General features: G+C 37.2%; 1 protein-coding gene across 2 annotated transcripts; it reads left to right on the top strand.

The window, feature by feature from the left end:
* Positions 1–647: 647 nt before the first annotated feature.
* LOC147855349 (binding / calmodulin binding protein) lies at positions 648–9,492 on the top strand. 2 transcript variants are annotated; one of them, XM_087330041.1, is made up of 20 exons: positions 648–1,879; positions 2,547–2,848; positions 2,953–3,161; positions 3,247–3,329; positions 3,438–3,551; positions 3,648–3,836; positions 3,991–4,056; positions 4,151–4,207; positions 4,500–4,649; positions 4,735–4,869; positions 4,957–5,064; positions 5,267–5,378; positions 5,461–5,532; positions 5,607–6,885; positions 6,955–7,198; positions 7,317–7,529; positions 7,623–7,821; positions 8,043–8,268; positions 8,404–8,559; positions 8,789–9,492. In XM_087330041.1, exons 1-20 carry the CDS (start codon positions 659–661, stop codon positions 9,093–9,095), a joined length of 5,442 nt encoding a protein of 1,813 aa, XP_087186167.1. In that variant the 5' UTR covers positions 648–658; the 3' UTR covers positions 9,096–9,492. The 2 variants fall into 2 exon arrangements, with proteins under 2 accessions (XP_087186167.1, XP_087186166.1); XM_087330040.1 differs by having other exon boundaries at positions 5,607–7,198.
* The last annotated feature ends 3,671 nt before the right edge of the window (positions 9,493–13,163 follow it).

The raw sequence follows: 13,163 nt of genomic DNA, 5'->3' as shown, positions 1-13,163 counted from the left end.
CTTGATACACACACACACACACACACACACACACACACACACACACACACTTACACACATACATAGAAACATACACACACACATACATACATACATACATAGAAACATAGACACACACATACATACATACATATATACATACATACATACATACATACATACATACATACATACATACATACATACATACATGATACACATATACATACATACATACATACATACACACATACATACATACATGATACACATATACATACATACATACATACATACATACATACATACATACATACATACATGATACACATATACATACATACATGATACACATATACATACATACATACATACATGATACACATATACATACATACATACATACATACATACATACATACAACATACCTCCTCCTCCTCCTCCTTCTTCTTCTTTCTTTCATTTCATTTTCTCCTTTCTCTTTTGTGTATGTATACACATTGAGCTTTTTGCAACGGTCTCTATTCGCGCCTTGCCTTCTCTGAACTATGGCTTCATTATTCAGCTATGGCTTCTTCCTCCTCCTCCTCTGTTTCTGTTTCTGAAGGAACCCCCCCCAATACATGCCTGTGATTAAGAAAGGGAGCCTTCCTTTCTCTCTCATCGATCGATCGATCAATGGCTTCTCAAAGAGCCGAATCCCAAAACCATCAGCATCTTCGTCAGACCTCCCTAATCTTCACTTATTCTTCAGATGGTCGCATCAGTGAGGGGGTTTCTCTTCCTCCGTCTGCACAGAAAACCCCTCTGAGCAAACCTCCTCAACAGCAGAGAACTCTTCCTCACACAGATGAGAAATATAGAAGGGTTTCATCATCATCATCATCTTCTTCTTCTTCTTCCTCTACGAAAGGTGAGACCTCTCATGCTACTCACAGTACTTTCAAGTTTGGAACCGATCATCATTTCTGTAGCCCCATAAGAAGAAGCTCTGTCGCGAAACTTAATTTCTCCCAAGAAAACCTCTTTCCTAGCACTCCATTGTCGCAGACAAAATGCCCAATTCCTTTGTCTTCCAAGAAAATCAAGCAAAAGGCGGCTATGAAGCTCAAAGAGATGGAAAGCGAACGAATTGAAGCTTCCCGAAATGAGCAAGATCGAAGTAAAATCTCTCTCGAAGCTCAAGAAAAGGCTTATTTAGCTTGGCTTAATCATGTTATTCTTGAACCGATGCATGCGAGGAAATGTGGTATGCTGAATAAACTTCCCCTGCCTTCTATGCGAGGTGAAAATTGTGGAATGACTCATACCAGTCTTGAGCCTATCCAAGGAAAGAATTGTGGCGTGACTGATACAATGCTTCAGACAAAACGAGCAAACAGCCGTGATATAATTGGTACTCTGACCGAGCCTTTGCAAGCTAGAAATTGTGGTATGAATACAAATCTTGAGCCTATCCTCACAAAAAATTGTGGCATTAATGAGGCAATTCTTGAACTTTCTCGAATGAAGAAATCTGGTATGTGTGATACTCTTCCTGAACCTGTGGAAGTGAAGAAATTTGGAATGAATGATACCGATTCGGAGACTAGTTGTTGTATGTTAAGCAGTGACAGGTCATCTATAATCTCTTCTTCTGTGCATGATCATAGTGGAACAACACATTCGTCCATTAAGGCTGAAAAATTTACGCTATTGGACAGCCCATTGGGGAGGCAGTTTCTGATGTCTGATAGAAGAAATAGTTCTTCTAAACCAAAGTTGATGAAAGAAAATCTTCCTTTGGATGCCTCCTTGCTACCCATATGCTCCATCTCGGTACTCCGTTCTCGGCTTGAACCATTGCTCAATGTGAAAAGCAGAGAAGATGTCATACACACCATGATCAATTTGGCAAAAGTGAGTCTCTAAATTTTTGTATATATAACATTAAATTTGTGTAGCCCTATTTTTGTCTATGTAACCCAACTTTGTTAAACTAAATCGACAGCTCTAATTTTCTTAATCTAACTCTAAATTGTTTTATGTAAACCTACCACTTTTTTCTGAAAACATTGAATCATGTAGATCTAGGTTTATTCATATAACCATAGTAACTTGTTTATAACCCCCAAAAATTGTTTCCCCTGACCCTAAGTTCAAGTATCCTCTATGTAACCCTAATACTTTCATATGTCCCCCATATGCTGATCCCAGTCAATATTAAAAATTTTCTTTTAAATTGATTTGTGCAGCATATACTTGAGCGTAGATTAAAGATGAAGGCTGGATATAATCCTGATGTTACTCATATAATTCTAAATTCTGAATTTTGCTTATATGCGATATGTAGTTTTGAATTGACCCTGTCTCATTTAATTGAGGGTAGATTAAAGGGGAAGGATAAATATAATCCTCAAATGCATATTTCTACACAGCCTTAAATGTTGGGATGTCTGTTTTATATTGTTTTACAGCATATTGATGAGGGTAGATTAAAAATGAAGGGAAGGATAAATATAATCCTCAAATGCATATTTCTACACAGCCTTAAATGTTGGGATGTCTGTTTTATATTGTTTTACAGCATATTGATGAGGGTAGATTAAAAATGAAGGATGGATATACCATGTTAACTGATGTGGCCCTCAAGGAAAAGTTTATACAAGCTATGCTGAGTTACAACACTCCATGGTTGAAAATGGGTTTGCATGTAGTACTTGGTCATGGTGCTCTTCTTGTCTCAGATAAGCTTGAATGCCCATTCGACTGCTCCAGCCAACAGAATGCTGAGGAGGAGAAAGAAACCCAAAATACAGTTCTAAGATGGATTATAGAGAGACACTTCATGACTCATCCTGGATTGGCAAAGCACCATGCAACGAACAAGTTAGTTTTCTTTACGTGCTCATCATTTTCAAATGGAAATATATATATTTCTTTTCAGGGATGTGTTGCCAAAGGATATATTAGTGGAAAATGTTGAATTGCAGGAAAATTGAAGGATTGTACAAACAAGGATATAATGAGGCTTTGGGTAGAGTGATATTGAAGAGACTCCTTTTGTTTGTCCTCACTCTAGACAAGGCAAAATGTGAGAGAACTCTTCCACTGGCATGTGGCATCGATGGAATCGATGGTGGCTCACCTCGCTTGTTTCACATAAACAGAAATATTAAGTCAAGTCGACAGGCTTTACAAGGTAAAAAAGGCTGTGGATGTCAGAAATTGCATTCAGCTTTTTCAACAATAAATATGGAAAGTGGACCAATATCTTGTTTTCACAGAATTTCTCCTCAACTCAATGCATGGTGAAGGTGATGTTGTTGGACATCTAGGTGTCCTGCGATACCATGTCACGCATGTTCAGGTCATTCTTTGATTGAAGTTCCATTGTATTGTTTGTCTGTATATACTTTTGCTGACTTAATTGCTTCATTTACTATCCTTGGTCTAAATAATTTGAATGCATCTTCAGGCTGGTTTAGCAGATTACAACTTTGAGGTAAACAACTTAATAGAAGACCTTCAAGATGGTGTGCGTCTATGCCGACTAGTACAAATACTTCTTGGTGATACTTCTATTCTTATGGTAAAGGCTATACCAAAACTTGTAATTTACACCTACTTTAAGTATAAGAGTATTGTTTCTATCAGTTAATAACATAATGTGTTTTTTGGATGGCAGAAGGTAAAGCTTCCATCAGATCGACCAAGACGTCATATCCATAATTGTAGGGTTGCTTTAGAACGATTGCAAAGTGCAGGAGTACCGCTCCTAGACTCATGCGGACGTATAATCACAGCTGATGATCTGGCGGGGGGGTACCAAGAAAAAGTTGTTTCTCTTCTTTGGAACATCATGCTTCATTTGCAAGTAAGAATGCCATGAACTATTTAGTATTTCTGCAGAACAATGTATTTAAAAGAAAATCTGCGAATGGTATTTTTGTCGAGCATATATGCTTTGGAGAGTCTTACTTGGTTTCTTGTCTCATCGTGTCTGACTACGAGCTTGTCATTTGGATCAGATGCCAATGCTAGTGAACGTTAAGAGACTTCATGAAGAAATTCATCATATTCAACCATGTGCACTGGTATATATAAAATATGGAACAATTTATAAATGTGAAGGGCCGTAAATTCTTTTTGTTGGAAATGTATTTACCTCAATATTTTGTTGGTTTGAAGGCTTCCAGTAAAGGGGATTTTGTGTCTCTTATCAATTTACTGCTACTATGGGCACAGGTACAGGCATCTTTACCATAATTACATAGCTGAAGTCGAAATGATCTAGAAATGCTTTGATACCACTTGTACATCCTCATTGTTTGAAAGCTCCAGACCATTGGTGTTATATATTTTGTATTCTACACCAACAAATGCACTCCTATATGGAATTAACCATAGGACAAATAGTAATGATCAAAATCCAATGTGTTTGTACAACCCTTATGCATTTCTGAAAATTGAAGGGTTGTACTTGCCGTTCATAACAATTGAAAGGCCTTCTACGAAAAGCATATGTAAATTTATGCAGGTTATATCAATGAAGTCGGGTTTTCCAGTGAAAGATTTCACATCATCATTTGCTGATGGACAAGCTCTTTGTTACTTGATTAACTACTATTTCCCTGCACTTCTACCAAAGACAGCAATAAAGATTCCAAGATCATCTTCATTCCAACAGGTTCTTGTCCTTCCTAATATTCTACTTCTCTTAGATTTCATGTTAAACATAAAACCTTTGTTCAAAATGTTAAGCTTTTCTGCAGAATACAGGGGAAACTGCAGAATTTCAGAGCACTACAAAAGAAACCTTTTTATTTACTCCAGAAAATAATATCTGTGCTGCCCAAAACCTAGATCTGTTCCTTGTTGCAATCCGTAAGCTTGGACATATACCAGAGGTTAGTTGAAACTTGAAAACATGACAAGATTACAAACAATTCTCTATGCTTGCTAGTTTTTAACATGGAAATTCTAATATATTGCAGGTATTACAATCAACATATTTTATGGATGGCAATCCGTTTGTGTGTGAACAGAGTGTTATTATTGCTCTCACATTCCTTTACCATAGACTCATAGAGATCAGACCCAAGGTATGTCAGTCATAACCTCGAAGTTAAGATTTGTGGGTCACAAACATGATGTTAATATCTTTGGTTTAGACATTAGAACAGAAATATGTACTTATATACTCATAAACTTTGGCAACTCTATGGAATTCTTCCTTTTTATTCTGTTTTGTAATTCTTATGATATTTAAAGTCAATGAGTAGTTTTTTCAATGGTGCTTATCAGATAAATGAGAAAAACTGCGCATTAGGATGGAATGCAGACCTGGAATTTTCCAAGCTGGAGTGTGAAGTTCTAATGGAATCTCAACTCAATGATTCAGAAGAAGAGTGCAAACGTATGTGCCCTGGACATTGTTTTTTTCTATCTTTACGAGATTATGTTCTCTTACAAAATCATGATATGGATTTCTTTGACAGACAGACCAGCTATAAATGTTCAGTCTTCATTCGGGGCTATCGCTATGCTGGAATCAGAGCAAGAGCTCAAAGGTATTTATATAGTACATTGTTACTCATTGCCTATCTCTTCTCGTACGAAACTAAGAGGCATCCTTACTAAATAGGCATAACAACTACGAACATACAAGGTTGCAAATTGCAGCAGAAGGCTGTGGTAAGGAGAGAGTTTGATGCAGTGGTTGTTATTCAATCACATGTAAAGAGGTGGATAAAGAGGAAGTCTTTCCCTATAGAAGAATCTTTACATGAGAATCAGATAAGATCGGCAATCCTTATTCAAGCATATGCCCGAGGATGGCTTGTGAGATGCCAACTTAGTTTACTTAAAAGACAAGTCTTTTGGATACAAAGCTTTTGGAGGGCTCGGTGCTCTCGTCAGATGTTTTTAAATCAAAGAAGAGCTTGCTTGATTATTCAAAATCGATGGAGAGCTAAAATGAAGGAATCTCAACTGAATTTTGCAGCACGAAAAATTCAAGCTTTCTGGCGAATGAGTGTGATGAGAAAGATCTTCCTTAAGCAAAGAACAGCTTCTGTTCTGATTCAGAGTTTTTTTCGATCAATTAAGCAGAGGGAGAAGTACCTGATATTTAGAGAGAATGTGGTGATGATCCAAGCTCTAACCAGAGGCAGATATGTACGAATGAGATACCTGAAGTATAGAAATGCGGTGGTAATTGTTCAGAGGTGCTGGAAAAGAACAGTGACTATAAGAAAGCAGAAAGAAGAAGCTGTGACCAAAATCCAATGTGTTTGGCGAAGATTCAGCACGAGGAGAAGCTTTCTCATCGAAAGAGAAGCTGCTATTGTTATTCAGAAATGTATAAGGGTCCACTTAGAGATGAATAAATATCGGACTTATAGACATAATTTAGTGAAGGTTCAAGCTATCGTAAGATGCAGATATGAGCGCTTGAGGTACTGTAAATTGTTGGAGTCGGTAAAGATGATTCAAAGCAGCTGGAGGAGTTTTCATGCTAAGAGGATTGAAGAGATAAAGTATGCTACAAAGCAACGGGCAGCCGTGAGGATCCAAGCTTTTTGGCGAGGGCGGATTGTTAGGGAATCCTTTTTGAGGCTTCGAACATGTACCATCTATCTTCAAAATCGTTTGCGGTCTTCCATATGTAGAATGCGATACAAAAAGCTGAAAGAAAGTGTTGTCAAAGTACAGGCTTTTTGGCGAGCACAACTTGCAAGGCAATCCTTTTTAAAACTTCGGGCATCTACTGTGAATATTCAGAACTCTTTGCGGTCTTACATATGTAGAATGCAATACAAGAGGCTTAGAGAAGTTGTAGTCAGAATCCAAGCTTTTGTCAGAAGGAAACAAGAAAGGCAGAAATATCAAGAATTACGAAAGTACACACTGAAAATTCAAGCCTTGTTTCGGGGGAGAATCCAACAAAGGAGGTATGAATTGTTGAGAGAAGCTTTAATAAGAGTGCAAGCCTTGTTTCGGTGTAAAAGGGAACGAAGAGAATTTCTTCTTTATAGAGATTCAGCAGTTGTAATTCAGAGATGCGTTCGAGAGTATATTTTCCAGAGAAATCTCTTGAATCTCAGGCAAAAGCGTGCAGCTAAAAAGATTCAAAGTGCATGGAGGTATGGGAAATTAGCAAGGGCAGCTACTATTATTCAAGCTTACTATAGAGGATGGATTCAAAGGCAGGTCTATGTAATACACATCCAAAAGGTATGATAGCATTAGAATGATATGCGTAAAATGTGCTGTTCGTTTGCTAATTGATGCATTTATAATCTGTGGGCATGATGTGCCAACTATAGCTAATGGAAAATGTTTCAATTGGCAGGAAATCTCTGGCTCCTCTGAAGAACCGATAGCTACATCTGCACATATAATGGTAACAAACAATGCTGAATCAGATTCAAGAGAGCGTGAGCTTGGCTATTTACAAATGCTATCTTATCGGAATGATGCGGCCATTACAATTCAACGGCATTTCCGTGGTTGGCGAGCATGCAAGATATATAACAAAAGAAAGATGAATATAATTGTCATTCAGGTTTACATGGTTTTCTATGCTTTATGACTCAACACGTTTTAATTATTAATAGCTTTATGGCCCTCTGAAATCTTCTTGATGATGAACAAACAGGCACTATGGAGAGGCATTTTGGTAAGACAGAGAAGTAACCACTTGAAAGAAGAGCTTTCTGCACTGCGACAACGAATGCAGAATACAGCTGCAAATGTTGATCAAAAGATGCGTCTAGAGTATCGAATTACTGAGGCATTGGCAGCTCTTCTTAGTCAGAAAACAGTCAGTGGCATTCTCCATACATGTGCAACCATTGGTAGGTTTTTGATGTATACTAATATATGTTGCTCCCTGTGTAGACATAAATATATTGATATTTCTGTGTGCACATGTATCTTTTGTTAAACATGGGTACATGGTCACGTTGTACACCCGTATATCCATACATATGTATGTTTGTATGTGAATAGTTATATATAGTACAGTAAGACCCAAGCTTCAAAATGCCAAATCTAATTCAACCTGATGTGATTTCAGATTTGGCAACTCAACACTCCAAACTATGTTGTGAAAGATTGCTAGAAGCAGGAGCCATACCAAAGTTATTGCAGCTTATTCAAACCACCAATCGTAGTCCTCCTCATGAGGAAATTCTGAAGCATTCCCTGTCAATCTTAGGAAACCTTGCTCGCTATCCAGAGTTTGCAGCTCTTGTGGCTAATCCGCCTTCATCAATTCTAATCATTGCTGAACAGATACTAAGGTGCCCTTCCACTGTTTTCTTTCATAAATTTTGGGTAAATGCCTTTTTGTTGTGATGGAGAAAAACCTAAGGTCTTGTAATCTTGGATGGTGAATGACCTACTTGAGTCTGTGCTTTGAATGTCCGGTCTCTCAGGACTAATGAAGAAGTTCAATCGAAGGTTATAAAGCTTCTGCTGCTGGTATGCAAAGTTCCATGTGGGTTGGAGGCTGTTAGGAAGAAACCTGTTGTGGTGAAGAGGCTTTACAACCTAAGTCATATGTTGGAGAAGAAAGTGGAGGTGGAGGCCAGGTGAGTTAGAGAATCTCTTCTTCTTGTAAACCTTCACTTGACCTGAGCATAAGTAGCATGCATTAAAGTTCTTAGAATGAGGAAACCTTTTTTATAACTTTATAGTTGTGTGCTTCAACATGCAATAAATGCTTGCATATTGGGCTGTTTTCAATCATTTTTCTCACTCTGCTGGAGACACTGTTTTTACTATGTATTTATATTTAGTTTTTTTTTCAAATGTGGATAGGTCCTTGGCAAGGCTGCCACAAAATGCACCTCTTTATGTTAGAAGGGCAGGGGAGAGGAAGGTGACTGAAGCTGTGGCTCACCATCACTCTCTTGTGCTGCTCCTCCAAAGTGCAACTGGAGAGGATCTTCAAAACAAATTGAAGGCCATGAAAAGGTTAAGCCACATACATATGGTGCCCCCACCAAGGCTTAGTATGAGTACAGCCCCAAGACTTAGTATGAGTACAGCCCCAAGACTAAGTATGAGTACAGCACCAAGACTAAGTATGTCTCGAGACCCATTCCGAGATTGCTCCAACCACTGAAAAAGATTATACCCACAACACACACACACACACGCACACAAGCGTATTTATGTTTTTATTGACATAATAAGATTCCCTGGCATCCATGTATGTCGTTGTGTCCTGCATGTAATAGTGGCATTAGTATGCCATGAGTGACATGAGTGTATGTCAGTATCGCATATTTTACTCACACTAGGATGTCATTAGTGACATGAGTATATGTCATTAGTATACATACCATGAGTATATACTATATAGACTTTGCATGTATCAATATATGTAATTAGTGACATGAGTATATGTCATTGGCAGCAGGAGTATATTAGTGGATATTCTGAGTATCTGAAGCCATGTATCACCTACCTTTCAACCGATTCTTTTCAATGTTTATATTCATGTGTTATTGATTGCGACACATTACCAATTATAAAGTGAACTACGTAAAAAGAAAAACATGTTTTTTTATTAAAATATTGGCTCGCTTAACAAGCAATGCCTAGATGGCCATTTATAGGAAGATTCAAATTGAAGTAGGCTCCTCGAAATGATAAATAACACAACCTAAGAGCTGTTTGTACGAAACCCAACAAAAAAACATGCCAACAGGAATGAAGTAGTCAAACAATGCCATGGAATGAGAAAAGGGAACATTTGTGAGAATAGGTGGTTACACTGCACAAACTTACAAAGAAATCATAACCTCATTATAATAACAAGGGCCACACACATCAATCATACGTATTTAAAAAGATTTTGTTGATAATCCCCACATTAAAATTTAGGTAGCACATGACTTGGCAAAAAATTGGCGATAATGCCCACTTTCCGAGCAAATCCTTAAGATTTGTTCTCTCTTTGGTTCATGGGTCCTTTCTATATACTTTCGCTTTTTTAAATGAACTTTTTCAAAGTAATGAATACCTTGATCACTAAGGCAATTGACTTTGAATAAATAGGATAATAGATGGCAAATTGACTTGGTTAACTAGGCATCCAAACATCACATTACAACACACATTTTCCCTCTCTCCCCAAGGATCAAATTCTATCTCATTTTCTCTCTTTCCTTTCTAGTTTCTGAGCAATTTCTTAAGATTTCCTTTTTCTCTTTCTTTGAGTAATGGGTCCTATGTCTTTTTTTCGTTTTTTAATTCTCTCCCTTTTTCAAGTAAACTCTTCCCAAGTGATAAATAGCTTGGTCACCAAGTCCATGGACTTGAATAATAGAATGAATACCAAATTGACTTGGTTAACAAGGCATCCAACTCATAGCATTCATATATAATAAAAGGACACATATCACATTACAACACACATTTTCCCTCTCTGCCCCCAAGGACCATAATAAAATCTATCAACCAATCTATCTATCTCTAATTCCCACATTCCATATTGTGAAGACAAACTTCTTACATTCCTTTTTAATCATGATAACCAAGATGATGCATTGCTTTAGCGTAAGGTCTAGTGTAGTGTCTTGTGAAGATATGGATGCTCAACATGTTATCGGCTCCCATGTACTCACTCAAGACGCATCAAGTGCAAAGGTACTCGATTCTACCACTCAAACAATCGAATCGGACAAGTGCATGAAATCAAGAAGGACAAAGACGAGGACGAAGAAGGGTAGCGAGAGTAGTATGGAGTTGGAGCAAACAAGCAAGTTGGGTGCTCGATATTTTAGCGTGGGAATGAACCCAGGGGCTCTCCTTTGATGGACATTGAACAAAGATGAAGTGTTGAATTGGGTGGTGGTGGTTCATGGTGCATGATATTCTTATGTGGACACCAAAAACAATCATCCTAGTGATTTACCTACTTCCTTCCCCCTTGACATCTTTATCCTTGTGCCAATGCATATTAATGTGGCTCCTAAGCTTGAGGCTTCTCCCACTCCGATCTGTGAAATGTTTCGGCATGACCCTCCTCGACAGGAGCCTTGACAATGGCACAAACTCTATGGGTGCTTGAGTGTATATTAATTTAATACCTTCTTAATCTTGAGTACCAAGTGAATACCAAATTGTTATGAATGTTTGAAAATATATCCTCATGGTGAAGCTCACATCCCACATTTTTTGTGGGCATCATGGATCCAAGTAACTTGGAAATTGCATTAACATGTGCATGTTGCCATGGGTATCAAAATGTGTGTATGCTATCCTACCTTGCAAATTCTAGTATAGGTATATTACCATTAAGAAGAGGTATGATCCTAACCTAATGATGCTAGCAATAGAAGAAGATTACTTCAATCACCCTCGATAACATTGGTTTCATGGGTGGTATCTTCACAAGTCTTATTAGCATGTAGTGATATCATTGCCAATATCACTCCTTTATTAGACTAATAAACATTTTATAAAAGATAATTAATAGTGTTATTTGTGAGTGGCTCAACACCTTGGCTCTAACTATGCTAGCAAAACCATTCCCAAATATGGGTAGTGTTACTCATGGGCTCAAATTAACACCCATAATAATCCATGTCAATAAACTCGAATTATGGGTGTTAACTCATGCCCCATTTGCCATTAGTATTATCGTTGTAATATGATTAATATTAATCTAACCATTAATGGTATCCTATATTCTGTCGTTGTTTAACTTATTTAAAAAGTGCGGGTGTATTCTCATAAAGTTTAAACTGTACAGGTATATGATTCAATCACCAATTTGAGAAATCCTGTATGCATCATATGGTTTTCCTCTATGGAGCCATTGGTATGAACATTAAGAATCATAATCAATAATTACATTAACATTATATAGTGGGTGTAACCTTTTGATACATATACCCACTATATAATGTTAGCAGTAAAATTATATGTGGTTAGTTGTAAGAGATTTATCAATTAAAATACCGTCCCTCCCTCCCTATCTCTCTTTCTCTCCCTCTCTTTGGGGAAAACACACGATTATATTAATAAATATGTGACATGAAAAACACTAAAATGGTACAACAATTAAGCGTAGTCACCACCACCACTACAAGTGTAGTGGCACATGTTGTATCGATCGTCAATTGACAAGATCGAACACTAATGAGCAAACAATTTTTTCTAGCTACGATAAACACAATTGGCACATTTGTACAGTGTATGTACTCCATAACTTTCATAGATATGCATTGACCCAATGCCTACTATTACATATTTCTGTTATTACACAATCCCCAATACCTCACAAATATATGAAAACGATATCCATCTTTGATTTGGGGTCGTTAGTGTGCCATGAGTGTATCTCATTAGCCCAGATTTAGAACAGGAAAATGCATTTTTAATTAAACGATTGCCATTTAGAGGAAGAGCTTGAAAAACTTTATAAAGAGGTTTGAAATTGAGGTAGGCTCCTTGAAATGATAGATCAAGGGTAGTGTTGTAACTTGTAAGCTAACCCAACCCAAGAGGAATTTGTGTGGAATCCAACAAATCCTACACTAGACAATTATATAATGCTATGAAATGTGAGAAGGGGAACTTATTTGTGTGCATGTTAGATTCAATTATTTTGCTAAAGTAGAGGAACTCAACCTTTTACAACCTTGGATTGATGGAGACTTGACATATTAGAGGAAAGTTCTATCACGTAACCAATTATTTGGTTTAGGACCAAGTCATGTCATTGGCCTCCAAAAGCAAAAGGGTGAAGGTAGTGTCGTTTCTCTCTCATAAAAAATTACTTGTACAAGATAAATTTCCCAAAGTTTAGAATAAGTTAGATTAATGTAAATGTGAGAAATTTTAGAAGATTAACGTATTTGTTTGGTCAAGACCCTCCTCCCTTTGATATATCGGAAGCAAATAATTTTACGTATCGAAACGTGACATTCATTTGCAAACACCATTGCGTGGAGAATAAAAAGGTGGATCTACATAATACATTGCACATAGTTTTTATTATGTAGAACATAGAAAGAAATTGTAACCTCATTAAAATAACAAGGGCCACATGCATTAATCATATGTATGTAGTAACAAATCATTGTTGAGAATGCCCACATTTAAAATGAGGAATGACATGACTTTGCGAGAGATCTTGAAATGATGTGTTCTTCCCAATTTTTGAGCAATTCCTCAAGAT

This window comes from Azolla caroliniana, unplaced genomic scaffold (assembly GCF_043228905.1).
Source record: "Azolla caroliniana isolate FFs.n. ecotype wild unplaced genomic scaffold, voAzoCaro1.0.p SCAF_14, whole genome shotgun sequence".
Taxonomy (NCBI): domain Eukaryota; kingdom Viridiplantae; phylum Streptophyta; class Polypodiopsida; order Salviniales; family Salviniaceae; genus Azolla; species Azolla caroliniana.
This window is presented reverse-complemented; position numbering and strand designations above follow the sequence as displayed.